The 23,820-nt window shown below is 42.9% G+C and overlaps 1 protein-coding gene across 1 annotated transcript in view; it reads left to right on the forward strand.

The window, feature by feature from the left end:
• The window catches only part of LOC133953889 (MICAL-like protein 2), a gene marked incomplete in the record, with an annotated part of 14,973 nt that extends 6,455 nt beyond the window's left edge, over positions 1–8,518 (forward strand). Inside the window, 11 exon segments of the mRNA XM_062388044.1 lie at positions 247–512; positions 850–1,067; positions 1,503–1,566; positions 2,276–2,397; positions 2,508–2,572; positions 2,725–2,848; positions 3,049–3,142; positions 3,801–3,874; positions 3,963–4,077; positions 5,403–5,449; positions 7,105–8,518. Of these exon segments, the coding sequence (XP_062244028.1) occupies positions 247–512; positions 850–1,067; positions 1,503–1,566; positions 2,276–2,397; positions 2,508–2,572; positions 2,725–2,848; positions 3,049–3,142; positions 3,801–3,874; positions 3,963–4,077; positions 5,403–5,449; positions 7,105–7,172 (1,257 nt within the window).
• Positions 8,519–23,820: the final 15,302 nt, after the last annotated feature.

Genomic DNA, 23,820 nt, shown 5'->3' on the forward strand with positions numbered 1-23,820 from the left:
GGAGGAAAAGTGAGTTTTAAACCAGAAGAAGCTGAAAGTAACAAGACGAAAGCAGCAGCAGCAGTAGCTTTCATCTTCGGCAAAAAGGAAACAACACCAAACCTGGATAAAAGTGGAGACAGAGCTAAAGCTGCAGGTGGAGGAAAGGGGAGTTCGAAACCAGAAGCCATTGAAAGCAACAAGACGAAAGCAGCAGGTGGAGGAGGAGAAGGAAAAGTGAATTTTAAACCTGAAGACGCTGAAAGCAACAAGACGAAAGCAGCAGGAGCAGCAGCTTTCATCTCCGGCAAAAATGAAACAACTCCAAACCTGGATAAAGGTGGAGACAGAGCTAAAGCAGCAGGTGGAGGAGGAAAAGTGAGTTTTAAACCAGAAGAAGCTGAAAGCAACAAGACGAAAGCAGCAGCAGCAGTAGCAGCAGCTTTCATCTCAAAGAAACAGACCGAGGAGAACAACAACAACAGCAGCAGCAAACCAACATGGACGAGTGCATCGCTGAAGAAACCTGACACGTAATTAAACCTCAAACACACAGATCACACGTCAAAGAACAGAATAAATACAAACTTACCCAAAAGACACTCAAACTAACATCATGTGATGACAACTAAATGACAAAAAACATCAAACCACTAACATGGAGGAGGCAGGATTTATGAACTTTATACAGCCAGCCACCAGGGGGCGATCAGGACGCAGTGGCTTCCCTTTTAAGGAGCTAACATATCCTCCACTCTTTATATACAGTCTATAGCTGTGTCTCAATTCTGCGTGACCTCTAGTGGTGAAGGATGGCAATAATAATAATATTTATGAGGATAATAATAATACTTTATCGCCTCTAATCAGACCTGCTCAGGTGGAGACTCCTAAGAAGGAGACGGGGGGAGTCAGAGGGAGGGTGAAGCTGAGAGCCAACCCATCGCTCCTCGCTGACCTGCTGCCTGTTGACCCCCCGACCTCTACCCCGACCTCTACCCCGACCCCGGCCTCCAGGGGCGGACTGAGAACCAGAACTCCAGAGAGAGGGGACCCGAAGCCTCGCAGCCCCTCGCCCAGCCCCTCAGGTAAATTCACTCAGGTTTGATCTTTAACCTGATAAAACACATGCAGCTATAATTGCACAATGTCAGGCTGCGCTTCTTCTGCTGCAAATAAATAATCTGCCGACTCGTGGCTCCCTCTCCAATTTGCTTAATTCATTCATAATTCAGAGGCTTCATCAATGACACCTCCTCGTCATTCCAAAGTCATTTCATCCCGTCACCCTGTGCTCTTACTAATGTGCCGAGGAGCTGCCGGTTCCTCTCCGGTGATTATCTTCATGTCGCTCCCCGAGAGTTGCTGTTCGAGTCCAAACACGCAGCAGGTCGTGGCTAATGGGGAACCTCTAATATCTTCTTTTCTCCCTGGGACGTTTGACTTTGCAGCATTTTGTCCCCGTGAATAAGGATCAGAGTGAAAACCTCATGTGTCTGTTGATTTGTCTCTGTGGTGAACAGCGTCGGAGAACGAGTCCCCTGCAGACTGGAGGTCGAAGCTCAAACCCGTCGGCAAAGACACAAAGTGAGTTTGTTTTATTGACCTTGTCACATTGTGCTGTGTTTCTGGTTTGACTCCAGAACAACAGGGAACGTCTGTGCATGGGGCCTGAAGCAAGACGTGTGGTTTAACTCTTCAGTCCGAAAAAGAACACTCTGGTACCCTGGACCCTAACCCCAACTTCAGGGGTTATAACAACTTCCCTTCCCTCCTCTGACATCACCTTAACGTTTCTATCTGGGTCACATGTTCACAATGAGCTTAGTAAACATCCTCTGCTTATCTATGTATTATTAACAGTCTTCTATCAGGACGGCCGATGTTAGTTTCAGTGAAGCCAGATGAGGAGAACATATCCCGGGTTTGTTATCGCGCAGCTTTTTCCCTCTGACGTCCTGTCCATCCATCCATCCTTTGATTCCACTCCTCCATCCCTCCCTCCCTCCCTCCCTCCCTCCCTCCCACAGGAAGCCTGTACCTGCTGCTCCTCCAAATGGCTCGGCCCCCGTCAGTTAGTCAGGCCTCCTCTTCCACCGCATGCGTGCCCCAAGTGGTGTCAGCGCCGAGCAGAGTCCTCCGCGGCGCGACATATGCTCGGTGCTCAGAGTTCCTCTCCCCGCGTGACCTTCCCTCTCGCTCCTGTGATTCATGACAAAAAGACTCCTGGGTCCTGATTTGATAAACAGGTAAACTGCCAATGGGGACTTTTATATTGTGACTCCTCCGCCCACAGACCTGCTGCTCCTCCACCGTGGGCAAACGGAGCTGGAAAGCCCCAGAACCCAGAGCCCTCTCCTGGGCCTCCCTCTCATGGTTCTACCCCGAGTGTCCCTGTCACGTCACCTCCATGGAAGGGTGAGAACCTGGTCTTCTGTGTGAGGAGCTGGACAAAAACATGAAATCCCTAAAAAGCCCCCCCCTCTCTAACTGTTTTTATTATGTCTTTTGGTGTTTTGTCTTCTCAGGATTTCAGAATGTTCCGAGAGACCAAACTGCAAACGGCACCAAGTCGGAGTCAAAGACCTCGAAGGTACCGAACCAAATTACACACACTCATAGATATGAGTCCTCTGAACAAGCCTCCAGGCGTCAAACTGAATGGAATGGGACCGAAGGATGTCTCCTAATGAGGGCATGTGTGTGTGTCTCTGTCTGTGTGTGTGTGTGTGTGTGTGTGTGTAGATGAAGCCAGACTACATTCCTAAAGAGGACATCATGAAGGAGCTTCAGAACATTGAAGACAGCTTGAACGAGTTGGAGAGAAGAGGAGTGGAGCTGGAGGTGAAGCTCCGCGGGAGCGAGGAAGGTGAGATGAGCACACACACGCACACACACCACACACACACAGACACACACCACACACACACACACACACACACACACACACACACACAGTGAGCCTCCTGAAGTAAGAATATGGTGTGAAAAAAGATTCAGCATATTTTTGGGTGTGTATTTGGAATTAACTGTGTGTTTGTTGTTTTTGTGTGTCTGTGTGTGTGTCAGAGGGGGAAGATGAGGATGAGGTCATGGTCGAGTGGTTCAACTTGATCAGGAACAAGCAGGTGGCCATGCGCCGGGAGTCTGAACTGGTTTACATGTGAGTACACACACACACACACACACACACACACTTAGAAAAGGGGCAGTACACTTTTTCGTGATTAGTGAGACAGACTTGCGGCCAGAAGGTTGACAGTTTGAATTCCCAGTGTCCTCCCTCCTCCGTCCCCCAGCGGGTTGTCCTGGATCAGCAGACATCACTGCCCACGGGCTGCAGAGAGAAGCAGGATGCTGCTTCGACCAGTTCTGTGAAAAGACTGAAACCAATCATTAGATTTAAGTCCCAATAAAACCAAACGTGCATTAATCCACAACTGAAAATCATACGCAGTCATATTAAAGTTTAAATGTTTCCTTTCCCCCTTTATAAAGACTCATGTCTCCAGTAGGAACCTTTGGCCTCGAGGCTGAATAACACAGACAGGAGAGGATTATTGATGCTGTCACACACGCTCTTGGTCTTTTCATTGGATTGACAATTCAGTACCAAAAAGAAAATGTGCCTTGTAATTATTTCTTCGACAGGTTGTCATTAAAACACACACAGATCCTCTGATTGGTTCATTTCAACAACAGAGGATGTTTAGATTCAAACTGCATCGAATCTGTTCAGGCATCAACGTGTGTGGCCCATTTGAATAAATATGTGTTGAACGAAGGAAGTAACAGTAGGACGCTTGTGTGTGTTTGTGAAGAGGAAAAACTCAGGACCTGGAGGAGCAGCAGCCCAGTGTTGAGCTGGAGCTCAGGAGACTGATTGACAAACCAGGTGAGGTCTTCAGAGAACACATCACAACAGTCTAAGAAAGAGAAACGTGTGTATTTATATGTATACATGTGTTTACATGTGCGTGCAGACCGTCTGAAAACAGCCATGGACAGAAAGAGGGAGAAGGAGCTGATGGACAAGCTGGTGGAGATCGTCAACGACAGAAACGCCATCGTGGACGGGCTGGACGAGGACAGACTCCGGTGGGTTCTCACAGCAGTTACAGAAAAGAACAGTACAGAACAGGAAGTTGTGCACGAGAGAGACGAGTCTGAACGAGGACGGACTCGAGTCCCCAGGTTTCAGACCAGGATTCTGAGTCAGGACGATTTTATTCAAAGACAAACAGAACAAGTTGAACGAGACTTCAAAACAACTCATCGTGTTTTTGACTCAAAGCTAAAACCCAGTGAAACTAGAAAGAGGTGAACAATGCTGCAGAGCCGGTCTCACAGAGCACTGACTGGAAAAATACCACAGCTCCACTGGGTGTTGTTGGAAGGATTTAACTCCAAATACCTAATATGATGGTAAACTCTGTCCTGGGTTTAACAAAGGTTTTTACTCTCTACCTGTTTTAGGTGATGTGGAAACTATACATGGTTTCTGCAGGTATACAAAAGTCTAGAAAGGTTCTAGATTAAAATATCTGAAATTGACTTTATATATATTAGTATAAAAGGTAGGTTTTGATTATGTTAAATTTGTTTTAACGCTACTTCTGGTGCACTTTATATTAGCTTTTAATTAGAAATGTTTAGCTGTGGTTTGTTATGTCTCTGTGTGTTGTAGTTCTTTCTCAGCGACACAGATTTCAAACTAGAAATAAAACCAACGTGAACAGATTGTCCCTCACTCTGCCTGGTCAGATCTGAGGACACATTAGATCTGACCAGGTCTATCGTCAGATAATAATAATCTGAGGACACGTTAGTTGGAAAAGACACTGATTAACTACCGGAGTGTATCAAGGTTCATTCTTTACACGGCTACTTTACCTTATCTTCTATTATGGGGAAGTGCAAGTGATTCTGGGACTCTGATATTCCTTTATATCGGTTATACGTGACAAAGCTTAAGAATTGAATTAATTATGGTCTAAAAAGGTGTTAAATTAAACTTCTAAATACTTTTAAAGCTGAACATCAGCACTTCCATCTCAAAGTGATGCAAAAGTTGTTGTTTGGATTTTTTTTACAAAATTGTACATCTAGTATGAAAGCCAAATATCGTAAAATAAATAATTCTTCTCAGGTTTACATAATTCCAAAAAACAAGCAATTTAATTTAAAGTCCAGAAATTAAATAATGTTTCATATCTTTGCCAAGATACTTTAAAATTCAATTTATAAATACAAATCATGGTCATTATTATTATTATTATTAAAGACTCCTTAATCTTTGAAAATGTTTGAGGGGCTCTCTTCTCTATTTTATGCTGTCTCACTAAACCTGTCTCATAGTCAACTCTATACAAATGACTTGTTGATCTGTGCTGCTCACACTTTGTGCGTTCTCTTCTTCTCAGGGAGGACGAGGAGGACCAGGAGCTAAACAAGTTGATGATGAATTTCAGTGAGTGTCCCCCCCGCTCTGTCCATTACTTATCTCAGCCCCGGTGTCGCTGCAGCTTAGTCGCTCTATAAATGATCCAATTGAGGATTTCCATCATTGGTGCCACTAATTGAAGTAGATAGAATTCTCATTGTGGTTTATGAAGGTGTGTGTGTGTCCGTGTGTGTGTCCGTGTGTGTGTGTCCGTGTGTGAACCTGCATTTGTTAGGGTGCCACTGGGCGATGTTTTCATCTCATTTGATCTAATGACTGCTAATGGAAAAAAGCATCACACAAAATGCCGCCTCTCTTTCTGTCAGCAGTGTTCCTATTAGACAAATGGATAATGCAGCCGGTTAATTTGACCCCTGATACCACAGAGTTGAAGCCGCCTTCATTTGCAATTCATGGCCGACGGAGCGCGGCTGAAATCCAGGAGATTTATTGAACTTCAGTGAAAGGTCGTTATGTTGCAGGCGAGCGAACGCCGACCGTGGGCTAAAGACGAGCCGTCCCACTTTAATGGATTCGAAAAGTTAACGCCAAAGTTTCTCAGTTCACTCTGAGCTCGGTCACGTGGTTCACAGCTCACAGACTTTACCACCAACCTACAGGGTGTTCCTCAAAAACATGGCTGACGGAAATACCCAGATAAGTGGGGCAGACCAGAAATGTACTTGCTCCCGCTGCTTCAATCGGTTTTATTTCATCACAAACTAAATATTTTGGACTGAAGGACAAAAGAGATTTGAAAATTTTTGCCATTTCCATTAGAACTTATAGTAAATTGATTAATTGTGAAACCCTTTGGTAGATTAATTGATATCGAGTTGCAGCCATGAACAAGTTAAACTGACAAATCCAAACAAACTTTAAACACAACTTTATGTTTATGTAAGAAGGGAGTTTAGAGAGCGAGCCATGTTTTTCCCACGTTCTGCTGGAGGTCATTGCACCGTTGTGTAATGACCAGCAGGGGGCGACTCCACTGTTTTAAATAGACGTCAACGAGAAAAGGACTGAACTTCTCAGTTGCTTCTTAACCTCAGTGAAACATTTTCCTAAAGAGTTCATGTTCTACATCTCTAGTTTCAAGTCATCTTCAAAAAATCCTGATGTTCATTTTGTCTAATGGAGGATAAAGCATCAGATGCATTGGGGGGGTGTGGTTACTGTGTGATTGACAGCGAGCATCGTCCAGTGGGTGCGCGTCGAATCAGGCTCCACCCCCCGATCCTCTAAATATGGTTACTTCTGGTTTCCAAAAACCAAGATGGCGCCGGACAAAATGCCAAAGTGAGGCTTCAGAAACCAGTGGGTGACGTCACAGTGATGTCACAGTGATGTCACAGTCGCCTCCCATTTCTCACTGGAACAATTTCTGTTCAAGCTGCATTTAAAAAAATTAAAAAAGAAGAAAACTTTTAATTGTTTTTCATTTAAATGTGTGTGTCTCTCTCTCTCTCTCTCTCTGTCTCTCTCTATCTGTCTCTCCATCTGTCTCTCTTTCTCTCTCGCTCTTGCTCTCTCTCTCTCTCTCCGTCTGTCTCTCTCTTTCTCTCTTTCTCCCTCTCTCTCTCTCTCTCTCTCTCTCTCTCTCTCTCTCTCTCTCTCCCTGTCTCTCTCTCTCCCTCTCTCTCCCTCTCTCTCTCTCTCCCTCTCTCTCTCTCTCTCAGCCGTAAAGAAGGACAAACCAAAGAAGAAGGCCAAACTGTTCAGCTGGGGGAGCAAGAAGGAGGGATGACGCTCCTCATAGGTTCCGTCTGTGATGCCTCGTGCTATCGTCTTAATGTCAGTGATTCAGGGGACACTGTCAGTCGCTCTGTCACGTTCAGTGCTTTAAGGAAAATACCCACCCCAGCCTTAAAGATCTGACGTACACACACACACACACACACACACACACACACACACACACACACACACACACACACACTCACACACATGGATGATGTTGAGGGGGATGATGACTCACCAGCCGGGTTCAGTGCCCCGCTTGTTAGTTTTAATCCCCTTCTCGTCTTAATCTGTCTACTTAATGCTCACACACACACACACACACACACACAGACACACACACACCCTCTAAACATCTCCGTACTTATTGAAATGTTGCCTGTGTACAGTCACACTGATGCTAATGGGAGTTAATGGGGAACAGGAGTCATGGCGGAGGTCGGCTCCCTCCACGCTCTGACCCTCGTGTTGTTGCTCACGTCAAACTACATTTCTCCTTTTAACCACTAATGTGTTTCACTGTGAACGTTTCGGGACAAACGCGAAACTCGGCCAATCACCAGTCCGTGTCGGGCCCTGACCTTTGACGAGCTCTTTTTTAAACTGGATCGTTATTTTACACGAGGGGTTTTACAAGATGTAATGTTTCCCTACCTGGTGGTTGAGAGCTTTTTCACAGCCTTTCCTTCATTTTGTAAATGAATACACGATTTAACATGTACAAATATTAAGACAGAAAGAAGGGAAATCTAAGGAGACATAATCTTTATATCCAAATTCAAAAGATGTCTTTATAAAATCTCTAACTATACGAGATCTGTAAAAACTGCCTGTACCTTTCTAATTGTTCATGTGGTGTCGGAATAATTAGAAAGAATAAGTCAAATCAACTCTTTTACAAAAAATGTAAACTAAATATAATGACGAGTTGATACAGAAACGTGTGTAACAAAGTCACTGGAAATCAGGTTGTGCTCTTTTCTGCTCTTTTCTTTTTACTTTGTCACTTTCTCACGTGTTGTTCTTAAATGTTTCCATGTTTGAGAAAACGCAGGATTCCAGTCTGGGTCAGGAGTTTTTAATCTAAACTAAATGGGAGAACTGGTCCATATTGGATTTGAAGATGTGTTAAATGTTTCTTAGCTTAAATGACCTGTTTAATGTTTTCACGATATGTGTATTCTTGACCAAAGTGCTCGCTTTAAACATAATTAGTTGCTACTTAATGAAATGTAATGTTGTACATATGGTGAGAGTTCTTGACCTCTTTATATTTGTCGGATGTGAATATTGTAAAAAGTTTGTTCTAACAATAATCTTATAATTCAACGGAGAAACTGACCTAGATTTTCAATAAATTTGCATCATGTTGCTCTATATCATAAAATAAGAGTCATACACACTTGACTTGTTTATGTTATCAGCTCAGTACTTTCTTAATTTTACACAGGAAATGTTTTTAATTCAATATATATTTTCGAGTCGTAACAATATTTCAGCCTCAGCCAGATTCATAGTTGATCATTTAAAACAGGGAAGCTGCTGCTGTTCCTCAGTCTCACCAGCAGGAGGCAGCATGAGCCTTTCCATGTCACTTAGGCACCTTCAGATCTTTGGTCCGCTACAGGAAACCGAATCAGGCCTGAGTCAGACACAGCTGGAGAAACGTGGGTTCGTTGTATTATATGTGTTTTTAATTTATATTGTCAAAAGAAAAGTTAGTTTATATATATGAAAGTTTCTTAATTTGTCTGGCCGAGGAGAACATCAAACTCCATCAATCATCTTTTCTCTTTCTCCTTTCTCAAAAGACCTGTTAAAATATTATTATGCTGAGTTGTACATTAATCACCACAGCAGTAAACAATCACTCAATTTGTTAATTCAAGATACTTTTTAAAACCAATATGACAATATGTTATAACCAGGTTTTAGGAACAAGTATGTAAAATCAAAACAACAGAATTTTATTAACACATTAAAACTTTTTTAATTAACAAAGAATTAGAATAGAGAATTTCCTGCGGGGGGGCAAAGGAAAAATATCACATTCATGCAAGTTATTCAAGATTGAATAATATTATTATGAAAGCGTTGTCCTCAAATTAAATTGTGCCATATACAAATACATAAGTATGTTATTAGTTACAGTGCTGAAGAGAGATAAAATGGACATTATCATGAATGTTCAATATATTCAGAACGTACATTTTTCTCATCCTTATATTTGAATTATATATTTTTGTGTGTAGCTCAGATTTCTGGGCCCTATTTTTAAATATAAATATTCCCACTGCAGTTGTGAATCATCACAACCTGTAATCTTCCACATGAAGGGAACTTGAATTTAGATTTCTGAGCTTTAAAGACACTGCAAACGTACACTAATGTTTTTGTTATTAACATAAAATAGAAGATGACATGAAACACTTTCAGATGTTCGAGCACAAACTGAGCAGTTCAGCAGCTGGTTGTCAATCTCATGTAAAAGATACAGATGTGAGGAAGCTGAGGGGCACAAACATTTGTAACTCTACCGCAAAACAAAGAACAACACAACACAACAACAGTTTCTCTCTGCCGCGGTTAGAATATCCGTTTACTGAGGCAAAGAGGAAAAAGCGCGAAATGACACAGAAAAGGAAACGGTTAGGGAAATTGACTTTCAGCTCCTGGTTGTTGTTTCTTTCTTTCTTTCCATATCTTCTAGTGTGAAAACACAAAAGTGTGTAATCTTCCCCTCTCTAAAGGCAACATCTGTTCCTGTTGTTATGTGTGAAAACCTTTGTTGATTTCCTCCTCCGACCGTGAGGAACTGCTGTGAGTCGGAATCAGTCGTGTCCCCACTCCACTCGGGCACGTGTTTATCTTCGGGGGTGAAAATGTTCCTTTAAGTCGACTCGGCGAGGAACATTTACAACACGGGGACTTTAAATATACATCTGAGCGGCGGCTCATTAACATAACACAGTGGCCTCACACATTATTCACACAGAGTTTTAAACACTTTCCACTCTGTGCTCAGATAATGTGATTTCACTCTCCGCTCCGATCTGTTTAATCCATTTAGAAAAATGCAGAAACTCGACTTGAGCAGACGATGAACCTGTTGGTTTGGTGGTTTCACACACTTCTCATCGTGTTAGCAGTAAAACAGAAGCTTCCTTCAGAATTTGAGGATCCTCTTCACTACTTTAACGTGTTTGACTTTTGTCTGGGATGAATGGTTGTGTAAAACTGGGTTTGGGGGATTTACTGTGACCTTTTGAACAAAGTCTTGTTGCGTAAAGTGTCTCCCATGGTGCACTGCTCTAAACACAACAAGTACTTTTACTTTGTTACTGTACTTAAGTGTATTTTTCATGTATCTATACTTTACTTAAGTAGATTTATTTTCAGCTACTTTCACTTTTAGTCAACTTCACGTCTCAGCGAATATCTGTACTTTCTACAAAGTTGAATGTTCACGTTTTCGATAACGAGAGGGTGATTGATCCACTGATCCAATCAGAGCAGGCGGGTACTATTAGACCCCGCCTCCCCCAATGAGAAGAAATGGATTGTGAAGAGACTCATCGATAAAGTGGATTCTTGCATCAGGGAGCAGGCTACACTCTGCACGTGTGTTTAAAATAAAGTATTTTTAGGTTTATTTGATGCTATGAAAACGGGATAAAACATCATGATTGACAGCTGAGACTGTCGGCCATTGGTTGAACCTGTGTAATGGGCGTCGGCTCTGCACCACAATCCCTCCCGGTCAGACCCTGGTGCCAAATGGAGCAAGATGGAGTTAGAGACACGTCGTCCATCTTTATTTTTCCGTCTACCTTCTCACCGTGTTGTCACTGTGACCCCTCGAGTTCCACGACACTGATGTGAAGCTAAAACTGAAACAGTGAGTCTATTGGAAACGCTTCACAACACTGTGATCAGATCAATACTGTGCTTGATAATAACGCTAAAAAGTATCTGGACACCCACGTTCAATATCCAATATTGTGTTAATAGTTTAATGTTTCATGATTTCACATGGAGGAACCTGCCCGGCCTCCACTCAGCCTCCGACCTCGGCTCTGAAAGTTGTTCTTCGTACGATTAGTGATTATAACGTGATTATGTGACTTCCTCACAGTTAGAGGTCGTAAAGACCGAGTGCACGAGGAAGCTCTGAGTGCTGTAATCTGATTTCCTTCAGTCGGCTGCTTTATTGAAAAAGATCCATCTGGAAATATTAACACTGCACTAAACACATATACACGATTCTTTATATTCAGCACGATCTGTTCCACATCCACGAGAAGGAGAAAAAGTGTTGACACAGATTTTAAAGGAGGAACGAGGACGATGTGTGTGGATTGTGATGGACGCCTGTGCAGCGCAACACAATGTGTGTGTGTGTGTGTCTGCTGCTTTCTGACCTGTTTTTTTCATATGTGTGTGTCCGCGCCTCCTCCGCCATGTTTTTGTCAAGCGGCGCTGTTTCAGTATAAGTGTGTCTTTGTGACGACAACACTGGAAAAGCCATCACAACCCGGGGACCCCCCCGACAACCTCTGGATGTCGCCCGTGGAAACCCTTTGCATGTGGTCTCACACAGACACAAACACACACACAGATAGAGTAAAACTTACACACTCCTCTGTGGTGGTGACAGGAGGAAAAATCATTTCAGGACTTTGGTTCATGTCTCCCTCTTTGTGTTTCTCTAAGTGTCTGTGACAAGCCAGGAGGGTAATGATCTGTGTGTGTGGGTGTGTGTGTGTGTGTGGGGGGGGGGGTGTTCATGTCTGCGTTCATGTCTGCTAAGCCATAAATACCTCTATGTCTGCAAGTCTATTTTATGTCCTTCAAATGATAATGTCTATATATTTGTGTTTGTGTCGACTCGGCATTACACATGTTCTGAGGACCTATAACTGTTGAGTCCCCATGTTGGTCCTTGTAATAGATTTTTGTCTTTTAAGTCAAATTTGTGTTAAAAACAAACAAATTGATTGTAGTTGTGTGTTGCTTGTTCGGGAAAGGTTAGAACGATTCTACAAAAAACATGTAAAGTTCTTTTAAATATTTTCACAGTAATGGAACATATAAAACAGCATGTGACTAAATGTTATCACATGTGAAATAAGTGTAAGATATATACTGTGTAGATAAACTACACACAGTGCTAGTCCACTATTCACTCTGCTTTTAGCTCTGTTGTTGGTCTCCACCACCTTCAGCTGCCAGACGCTCCCCCTGTGTTCACCAGCTTGTTGTTAACTTTGTCTGTTTGTCTGTTTGTCTGTTTGCTGCTGGACTGATTGTCTGCAGTGTGACTTTTTAAGCTTTGTGGCTGAAGCCTCTCGTGTCTGGAAGTGAGGCTGCAGGGAATTGAACGAAATAAAAAGCGTCCAGGAAAACCTGATTTAAAATGTTTAATGAGTAACGATACAGCTTTGAAAATGAGCCTTACTCTTGTGTAGCTTGCTTCACGTACTTAGACTGTAGACGTCCACATCTATATAAAGATGGACGACCCGTCTCCACTTCCTCCCATACATTTGTGTGTGTGTGTGTGTGGGGGGTGTACGCCTATACTGCAGCCGGCCACCGGGGGCCGATTGAGGCACTTTGGCCTCACTTTTAGGTTGCCGCATGTCGTCCATCTTTGAATACATGATTTGGTCTGAACAACTGACTGTTGTCTGTTCTGCAGGGTCTGTACGTTTCATGTGAGAAAGTTACATTTTTCTGTTTTGTTTTTTATTGCAGCTGGTGTAGTGGACGGTGATTTGTCTTTGAACATTGAAATGTAAACACAAAGAATTTGCTGGAATTGTTTTCCAGAAAGACTAATGAGAGGAAATAATGAGTGAGAAATTCAACATTTGTTTACAGAAAGTGAAGCAGAAGCTTTGGTAGATTCTAGAGCCGTCGTAACATTCAGACTCTGTGATTTTCCAGTTTTATATGTTCTTCACTTTCATGATAAACACGTGAAATCTGCTTTTATTTAAAGGATAAGAAAAGAGGAATTCATTATGAAGATATAACAAACGTAAAACAAGCCTAAAATAGGTCCAAAAGGGAAATAAAGGAGATTTTCATTATTTGAATTCGACTCCCCATCAGAGGTATATAACTGAAAGTCTTAAAAAACTATCTCCTGCTCCTTTGATCGTCCATTGTGGCAGCCCGATACACTTCACACACTACTCCACTGACTCACTGTATTATTGTGTGTGCATGTGAGCTCATATTTATTGTTAATTGACCTGAACCGAGATCAGCGGCAGCCAAAGCTTAGAGCAGAAAATGAGAGAAGCACTCAAGTGGCTATCAGTATCATAAAGGAACAAAAGTGAAGGAAGGGAGGGAGCGAGGAGGGATGAAAGGAGATGATTTGCGGCGTTAATCCAAATTGAATTACAGTGATAACATCTCTCTTTCTGGCTTTATTTTATGTATTTTTCTCATTTCATTTCAAACATCCACTCCCGACGTGGTAATACTCGATATGAGACACAGTTTGTCTTTGGTTTGGAAATCGTACGGCCCGGTCCACGACGCGTCTTCAGAAAAACACAAAGCCACTAATGAACAAACAGCAATCAGTCGGTATTTATTAGACCCTGCTCGCCCTGCGTCACTCTCTCCCTCTCCCCGTTAAGAGTGTGAATTAGCATATAAATGAGAGATAGCATGTGATAGGATCCACTCTGCTCCAATCTGTCCACTGGGACTTATGATTGTCTCGTTCTCCTCCTTTTTTCCTTCATTCCTTATTACTCTTTTCTTCCTCTCGCTCTTTCCTCGCCCAGATAATTATTCCTCTCTCTCTCTGTCTCTCTGTCTCTCTCTCTCTCTCCTGTTTCCTTTCGACTACTCCTTTTTTGCTTTCGATAACCGATGTGCTTCGAGTGAGCCCTGCTTCTGGTTATTTGTTTACCTGGGTGTGTGTTTGGGCTGCCTCTCTCTGTGCGGTTAGTTTAAGTGTACTTAATTGCTCCTGACTAATTAGCAGATGAGCCGAGTCATTTGGGAGACACACACACTCACACACACACACTCACACACACACACACACACACACACACACATTTGCAGATACATAAATACACAGGTTTATAGCACCTTTTCTTCAGTGTCCTAAGCGCTCGTCTCTTGCCCCCCCCCCCCCTGGCTTTGTGTCTCCAGACAGTTGAAGCTCAGTGGAACGCAGCAGGAGGTGTTAATGATGTGAGGGCTGCGTGTTCTCTACTGGGAGCGATCTGTTGTGTGTTAGCTGCTGTCTGTCACCACACGAGGAGAAAAACATCTTCATGGTTCGTGTGGAAGCTCAGAGGCTGCTGTGTGTGTGTCTCTGTGTGTGTGTGTGTGTTTGTGTGTGTGTGTGTGCGCCTGGTTTTCCACTTTCCAGTTGCTCTGCATATTAAAAATCATGAATCTCCCGCCCACCCTCCCTGCCAAGCAACACTAAGACAACTTTATTGGGATTTGTGTGTGTGTGTGTTTGTATGTGTTTGTGTGTGTGAGGCCTTTGCTTTGTGTCAGATGTGGCTGTTGGACTTACTCTAAGCTGGATGTGTCCATATTGTGTTTGTGTTGTGGTTGTGTGTTTGTTCATATTAGACGCTTTACGTGTCAGAAACTTAACCGAGCTTCAGTTACTTGGACTTTATTTGGGAATTTTTGTAATTTTCCAATTTTAAGTTTATAAAAAACACTTTTCTATTCTAATAAACCACTCAGAGCTCTTCACAGAAGATGTCACATTCACACACATAAGACAACTTGAGGTTCAGTATTTTTGCCCAAAGGCACTTGGGCAGAAAATGACTCCACTTCTCTCTTGATCTAGAACATCAGTTAACATTTGAGTTGTTGGTTTCAATCTCTAGTTTCAAGTTTTCAGCATGATGCTCACTTGGTTAATTTAAAAGACAATAAAACACTGTGTTGCATTGGGGCGTGTACACCGTGTGATTGACAGCTGGTACCGTCCAATGGGCGCAGGTGACAGGTCAGGTCAGTCGGCCTCTCTGCGACTTTAAGTGTATTCCCTGAAGTCGTTGTACAAAATAGAATTCACTAAGAATGTGTTTCATCACTTATAAATTAAACTCTTACTTCTACTCTAAAAAGTCTCATTGGTTCACATTAGAGACATGAACACTCCTGAGTGATGTGAGTGACCTCAGCGAGTCGAGACAGTGAAACTCAGTGTGTCCGTCATCGGGAACATCCGTCTCTACGAGTGTTTGGTGTTACGCTGACTTGTCACACACAGACACACACAGACACACACACAGAGACACACACACAGTGTAGATGTTAGAATAAACATTTGAACAGTCTTAATTATTGCCTCGTGAAGACATTTTTCCAGCGACCGAAAAATTAAGCAACGCCAAATGAAACACACACTTTGCCTTTGTGGCACCGGAGCAGAAAACCAAGAAAACGATTTATCATCCTGTGGAACACTGGCACTTCTGTTTCAACGATTCTTGGCTCCCATCTTTGATTTTTTTTATTTCTATTTTTCCCTCACGCTGCTTTGCCTTTTTTTTTAATTATTTTTCTATTTAAGTATTCTTTGATGTAGCAGCCCCTTTTTTTTTGTCTACATGAGCTGAAACAGCATGAAGAGGATGGATGAAGCTGGAGTGAGTGAATTAAAGTGAATCACAGTGTGTCAGGCTCCTCTGTAGGAAGAACATTTCAACACACACACACACACACACACACACAAACACACACACACACAGACGAAACCCTTAAGTTCTGACACCCTTTCAGATATCCGCATTAGGCCCTATAATCTAATTCCTCGCTATCGTCTTACAAATCTAATCATGACACACCACTCATATTCAATATCACCAAACCTCCAGCCTTTTAGTTTGGCCTCTCAAACCACCGTGTAAAAGCTTCATCATGGGCCATGCTGATGAAATTACCTTCTATTATCCCCCCCTCACTCTTTCCCTCTCTCCCTGCAACTCCCTCTGCCTCCATCCCGTCTTACTTGAAGGAGTGTGCAGATTTAATTTTCGGCAGGACTCATGAGCCACTTAGCGCAATCTCTCTCTGTGTGCAAGGATTGATTGATTAGGCCTTATCTTGTTATCTGGGTCTGTGGTCGTTTGATAGGCCTGTTTGTTCTCTCACTAGTCTCTCAGTCTTTCTATCTGTATCCCTTTCCTTTATGTAATTTCATGCCTCCATCCTCTGTGTGTCTGTGTTTGTGTTTCTGTGTGTGTGTGTGTGTGTGTGTGTGTGTGTGTGTGTGTGTGTGTGTGTGTGTGTTTCTGTGTGTGTGTGTGATGGCCTGCAGCTTCTCCGTCTACTTTCCCTCCGATGCGGGAATCAGACACTGATAAGGACGGATTGTCTTGCAAGATCAGAATTAGGAAATTACACGCTTTACTTGTCGCAGACCCGACCCCCCCCTCGTCAGTGGACTGTGAGCCCATATTGTTTCTCAGAATTTGCTCAAATTGCTCGGCTGTAATGGACGACTTAGTAAATACTCCACTGATGCTGTTTCAGCCACGACGAGCCGCTGACATCTTGTCTTTCTAGTTTTTATTAAATTCTGTTGTATTGCTGTACAGATGAAGAATTGTGTTTTCAGACGCTGCCACAGAAAAGCTCTTATAATGGGGACAGTTCAACTTGTGTCTATTTTTAAAAAGCCTGGAGAAAGATTTACTAGAGCTTCATCTATTTGGTTTCTATTGGTTTTGGATAAAGACGTGGAGCTCTAATCGTGTTTTGGTGAAGGTGAACTTTGGCTCATTGCTATTATAGGGCTGGATTGTTATTAAAATGGAATTGTGTATTACTATTTTCATAATGTGCCTTTAGAATGACAGTGAAATACTGAGCCACTGACTTCAGGGCATGTTGTTGTTGGTCAGTTGAGATAACTCCAACAAAGTGACTGACCAACACATGGACGCTCTAATAGGTGCATTTCCCTTTAAACATGGGGTGGATGGGGAAATGATTTGTCTGAAACTAGCACAGACACTAATGTTTGAGTGATGAAGTTATGCTATGAATGAATTTCACTGAGGCTTCACTAGGTTTAGTATGAATGAAAATCCCTAGAAGTTGTGCACACTTGACCTTTCTTTCTTTATAATAAATATAAACGATGAATTGTGAATCAAGAGGCAGTTTAACAGTCACTCTGACTTTGGCCGAACACACTGATAAACTTTCCCGACTCTGACTTCTTCGACACTTGACCGACTCCTCCCCTCGCTCCTCCACCCTCCTCCGTCACCTCCTCCTCGGCTTGACCTCACCCGACTCCGCGGTGCCCTAAACGAGGCCCTTCCTCACCCCGCCGCCCCCGCCTCCTCCCCCCCTTCATCAATCCTGTGGCCACCTGCACCGCTCCTCTTCCTCCCGCCTCACCCCTGCCTGATATCTACCCCACCTCCCGTCTCCTGCAGCTTTCCCACCGTCTGCTCCGACACGACTCGAACAACCGCACTCGTTCACATACGCACACACACACACACACAAACACACACAGACACACACACACACGTATGTACAGTATGCACACAGTTGGAGCGGCAGGTTCTCTCTAATGACGTCCTCGGAGTATAATTAGTCTGGCCAATTAACAGCAGTAACGATGCTTGCATTCATTATGTCAAATTACACTGTGCTGACAAAGTGTCAACTCAGCTCTGCTCACCTGCTGAGGGTATCAGTGTGTGTGAGTGTGTGTGTGTGTGTGTATGTGTGTGTGTGTTGGTTGTGTGTTTTTGCTAGTTTATTAAATCCTACTTCATCATTCCAGAAGTAAAGAGTGTCCAATCCATTTCTTCACCCACACACACACACACACACACACACACATATGTGCGTGCATTCAATTAGCACACTCGCAGCAGATCTGTTATTCTGGTGCCGGTTGTCGTGGCGATGCTCTTGTGGCCAGCAATAAGGCCTGTGAAACCAGTTGGATCAGTACATTGCGTTATTAAATCATGGATATTGATTTTTCCCTGTGTGTGTGTGAGTGTGTACACAGTGTTATTAAACGTTCTATATTACCGGGAGTCAGATGGGACGGTGCTGGCTGTGATCTGTGTGGCCTCAGATGTGATTTGGCACACGCTCATTTGCATAACACTGATGAATGTGAGAGAGGGGGCGGGGCCAGGAGGGAGCGGAGGTGGATTCATCTTAATTAGCATCTCGGTCCTCTGGAGGTAAACTGCCCTGCTGGGGTTACATCAGACACACACACACACACACACACACACACACACACACAGACACACACACACACACACGTGTCTCCATGACTTCACAGGACATTACATTGACGTACATTAATGTCCTGACGTCTTCCCTAACCTTAACCCTCAACCTAATATTAACCTATCCTCAACGCATGCACCTCAAAATTGAAAGATTCAAGTTTCCTCTTCAGTGTGGCTCCAAAACTCGGTCGCATATATTTGGTAATGTTATGTTTGAGGAGATAAATATCAGACAATCTTCAGTAGAGTAAAAAAGTACAATATTCCCCTGCTGGGCTGTGGTGGAGCAGAAGTATGAAGCAGCATATAATGGATTTCAAGTCAAGTCCTGGAGAACAGACTAAAGTAAACGTGAAGTTACTCTCACAACTGAGTTTATGTTCTCATGCTGTGGAACACGACTGACACAGAAACCTACAGAAAGACCCATATCTGTGTGAACCCCTCAGTGAGCACCTGCTGCTAAACGACATGTGAACGCAAATGTCCGAGTGAGACGTTACCTCCTCCCTGAACAAGAAGGATTTGTTGCTGTTGTGAACACGTCGGAGCTGAGAATCCACTGTGTTGTGTTGTGTTGTTCATGAGTGAAAGAGAATCTACACAGAGATCTGATTCTCTGGACTTCCACTACAGGACCCATCAGAGAACCACTTAGTGTGTTATTAGTGTGTTATCGGGATTAGAGCTGACACGGCTGTGGCTACACAAACAACAGATTCTGCATTAACGACATCAGACTCATCTTTGAACAACATTTGACTAAATGCACTTCCCATCGCGGAATTAGTATAAAGCACATTCATATTTATTCACATGGACTTATGCATATTCCGGCAGTCCTATGAAGGGCAATTAGCTTGTGAAGTGACATAGACAAGCATGCAGAGGCCCTGACAAATACACATATACACACACACAAACACACACACACACTCACACAGAATGAAGTGCTGGCTTGCTCTCTTGATAGGCAATTAACTTACTTCAGACACCTCATCAGCAAGTGAACAAAAATCCCCCTTTAATCGGACACATACACACACACACAACCACACACACACACACACACACACGTCCTCACAGCTTTGCATATGCAGTGAGCATTGCAGCATTTATATGCAGCATGAGAGGGAGAATCTGTTCCCTCTGCTTGCGCCTTAGCTTTGCTAAATTTCAAATGCACAAACATGTTCGCACACATGACACACACTCACACACACACACAGACAACCTCACATGACACACTCTCAACCACACAGAGATCAGGGGGCAGATGATTTGTCAGGAGTCCTGCTGAGTTAAGTAATCACACTCGGGTGTTTAATCACTAACGAGAACCTGATGATGCTCTTTAATTAACACAACACTAATTGAAGAGGGCTGGCGAATCACAGCTCTCGCTCCTGTCTGTTATTTGAATAATTAGAGAGCAAAGGATTGTGGGTGAGGAGCCGACAGCGGTGGGCGTGTCGGGGGCGGTGTGTGGAGCCTGGAAATGTATTAGCTGTGTTTATGTATTTACTTTATTTGATACTATGAGGAGGTTAAAAACAAATCAATGGCAGCTTCGATTAAATATAATGTTTACGTACTTTCAGCTCATCTCAGTGGTCAAACTGTGGTGGTGTGAATACAAAGGGAACAACTGGTGTGTTCAATAAATAACAGGTTGGATTCTGGGTAATGATAAAACTGTCATGTACAGTCAGAGTAAATGTGGTTACTGGTTTATATAACTTTAATTACTGGTTGTGTTTAATAAATGATGAAAATTAAACAACATTAGTGATTATAATGGAGTTGCACACACAGCTTCTCTCTCACAGAATAAGGTTGTATTTATTTATTCAAGTAACATTTTATTTACTTAATTTATTTGTCTTCTTTTGATTTATGAAAACTTGACTTTGATAATTTTGTCTTTAAAAACAGCACTTTCTTTTGAAAAGTGCCATATAGACAAAGTTATTCAATATATACAAACGTGACAAATCAAACTGTTGGAGAGTCTGATGTGTGAAAAGTACTGTGAGGTGTCTTTTCTCAAACTCCACTGATTTACATGTACGTGTGCAGCCTCTCTGATTCCCTCTCAAATTAGGTATTCAAAAGGTAAACAGCTGTCAAAATGCAGTTCATTCTTCTTCAGAGACTCTTCTTCCCACTATACTGTTTTTTAGTTTTAATAAATACGAGTCAGGACTTTTTCCTCACATGTTTGAGTTTATATTCCAACATCGAGCTGCAGCTGTGACCCCAGAAATTTGTTCCATTTACAGTTGAAACCTGAATCTTCCGAACACTGATCAGTATGTTCCTGTTCAGCTTGTTACTCAACTGCATGGAGCTCTGAAAGCCAAGTGACACGAGCCGAGCTTCCTCAATCCTTTGTTCAACACAGATTCTCGTGTTTCACACACGGGGCGCAGGAACGTAATAACCATAATTCATAATTTACCATGAACGCACAAACATTTGCAGATCGGTTTGACGCTGATAGGCTTGTGACATCTGTGAGCCCCGCGCTTAACAACTGAGTAAACTTTGCTGAATCCTTCCTGCGTCGGCTGAAGAGTCGACGGGATTTTGATCCGAGTCTCTTCTGGTAAAGTGGGACGAGAAGTTTGGCGAAGTTTCGGTGAGAGATAGCGAGAGAGAGAACGAGAGAAAGCGAGGGATGGGGCCCCAACACGGAAACACGGAGGGAGGATTAGTGTTTTGTTAATGAGGATTACCGTACAAACCGGTGAAAGGCAACTTAGCCGAGCGCCACCGTCATCAAACCGATTTAGTTCCTGGCTCCTATTTAGAAGGATTACCAAACAATGTTATTGTAATCACGATTGTTCTACAAATGAGACTGTTGAAGCTATTCTTGTGTGTTGTTATTTTACACCGCGTGGCTAGCACAGCGGCGAGGTTAGCTCGGAAAACACCGACGGAATCTTCGCAGAGTCGGAAGATCAACCTGAGAACCCCCTCTACCCCCCCCCCGCCTCCTTTCCTTTTTATTTCCCCCCAGAAAGCTGCACACGGCTGCTGCCTGTTTATAGACTCCACATGGGAACAGGACAAAGGTTTAAACAGGGGGGGGGGGGATTTCAAAAGATAATTAAGGAGGGACAAACAGGCAAACGATGGAGGGAGGAGCGGAGGAGGGATTGGGAGCAGGGAGGATAACAGAGCGGCAGGAGGAGGATACCTTTGTTGTGTCTCAAACAAGTGGATCAACTCAGCTGCCTCTCAAACGTCATGAATATGTATTATGTATCGGGGTCGTTCATCCGCCGCCATTGTTCCTCCTCCAACGACGTCCCACCAGAAGAACAAGTGAGCAAAGACACAAAAAAAAGGAAAATTGCTGCAGATAAAAAACAATAAAGACACAAAAACGACAGAGCTCCGTTCTTTTTGTGGCATTACAGGAATCTGCGGAGATGTGTTTCGCCTTTATCCACCTGAATAATGCCGTCTTTTGAAGGATCAGCTAATTAACATCTATTTGAATAATCAGATTACTCCACAGCGCGGCCTCGAGGAAGCAGTATATAGCCTGAGTGTGTCTTTTGTCGCCGCGCACTAATACACCAAAAGTAATATGAGAAATACTCCGGGAGAAATAAGCAAAGCCTCTTCTTTGACAGAGAGATGTAGAAGACTAATTAAGAGCTTTGTTGCTGGATGGGTTTACTCCTGAGAAACTGCATGTGAGGACCGATACACAGTTTAGATCTTGTCTTCCTCTGCTCTCCTGTTATATTCATGCATATTAAATTCTCTATTATTATTCCCTGACTAATTTATCTAATTCAGAGTGTAGAGTGGGGATGTACTGTTTATATTTCTGGTTTTTAATAGCAGGGATTGTTGCCGTGTTGGTCTCAATAATCTCAACGACTATGGGATGAATTGTTGTGTAACTTCTCTAAGACAGTCATGGTCCCCAGAGGATAAATTCTACTGAATAGGATGATTCTCTGTCTTTAATTTCCTCTGTCTTTTTGTAGGCTTACCTTGAGTTTTCTGTCATTTGTTGCAACTACCTCTAATATGTGTCTTCCCATCTACCTCTGCTGTAATCTAGAGCTGTTTCTCTAGTTAATCTATATTTTCCTGAAGTTTTCCAGAGGGGCTAGAAATGAGAATGACCAAAATATTAACCTCCTTAACATTCACGAAAACTAATGTCTGCTTCGCCCAATTTAAATCAGGTGTGTTATAGATATAGATGTCTTTCTATTCACTTTTTTCACTTTTCAGATATACTTTACCTTATATATTGCACATTTTTAAGAAAAACTTAGATGTAGCATTAGTAGAAAGTCTGATTACTGGAATAAATATTTGTTCACTGTGACACTTCAACACAGAACACAGCTAAACATGTGATATCTTCTAAACTCGAAATATACTTAGATTAGATTTTTTTCCGATAAAACGTAAGAGCAAACTGAACAGACTGCAGAGGCTCTGGGACTTCAGCCATTTCATGCTGATATTAAATGTTTCCTTGTTTATGATGATAACGTCCGTGTTGAATGGATGAAATGAATCAATAAATCTACATATTGATTTCAGGCTGATTATCTGATGCTGTCATATGAACACAAACGGACAGAGATTGAACGGAGCGACTGCCGTTCCCACGTCAGACTACAAGACACACTCACACACATACACTGACACACACTCACACACACAATAATATGGGTAACACTCACCTGGAGGGCACAGAGGAACAAAGGGCTAATTAGTGATGATGAGAAGTTAATTTAGTCAGACACCTCAGGTAATAGTCCCCCCCCCCACACTCCTATCCTCATCTCCCTCTTTCTCACCTTACTCCCTCAGTCGTTCCCCACTCTGCATATTGCTTTTTACAGCCCAACAATTTTCATGTTCAGACAAGGTGTCAAATGTTCTGTTTTGGGGCCGTTTATTTTTTTATTTTTTTTTAATATATATCTCTCCGTCTTTATCTCCACGAAACAAAAACACATACAAACACATCTCCATGTGTATCCTTCAGAGATCTGTGAGGCTGCAAAGCAGGTGAGATTGTCAGGGAGACTAAGTGGGAAATTACATTATCCTCTGCTTTGACATTGGTGGATTGCACTGCCGTGTGTGTTTGTGTATATGTGTGTGTGTGTGTGTGTGTGTGTGTGTGTGTGTGTGTGTGAGAGCGAGCAGTCGAGATGGTTCCTGAGCTAAATGTTTACTAGCAGGTGAGCCTGTTGTTGACAGATGGTGTTTGTGAGAGAAGCTCACTCCCTGCAGAGTCTCACCCCAGGAAAATGCTCATGCTCACACAGAGAGGCCCACTGTACACACAGACACACACACACACACACACACACTGCACATGCATGA

The sequence above is a fragment of the Platichthys flesus genome, chromosome 5 (assembly GCF_949316205.1).
Source record: "Platichthys flesus chromosome 5, fPlaFle2.1, whole genome shotgun sequence".
Taxonomy (NCBI): domain Eukaryota; kingdom Metazoa; phylum Chordata; class Actinopteri; order Pleuronectiformes; family Pleuronectidae; genus Platichthys; species Platichthys flesus.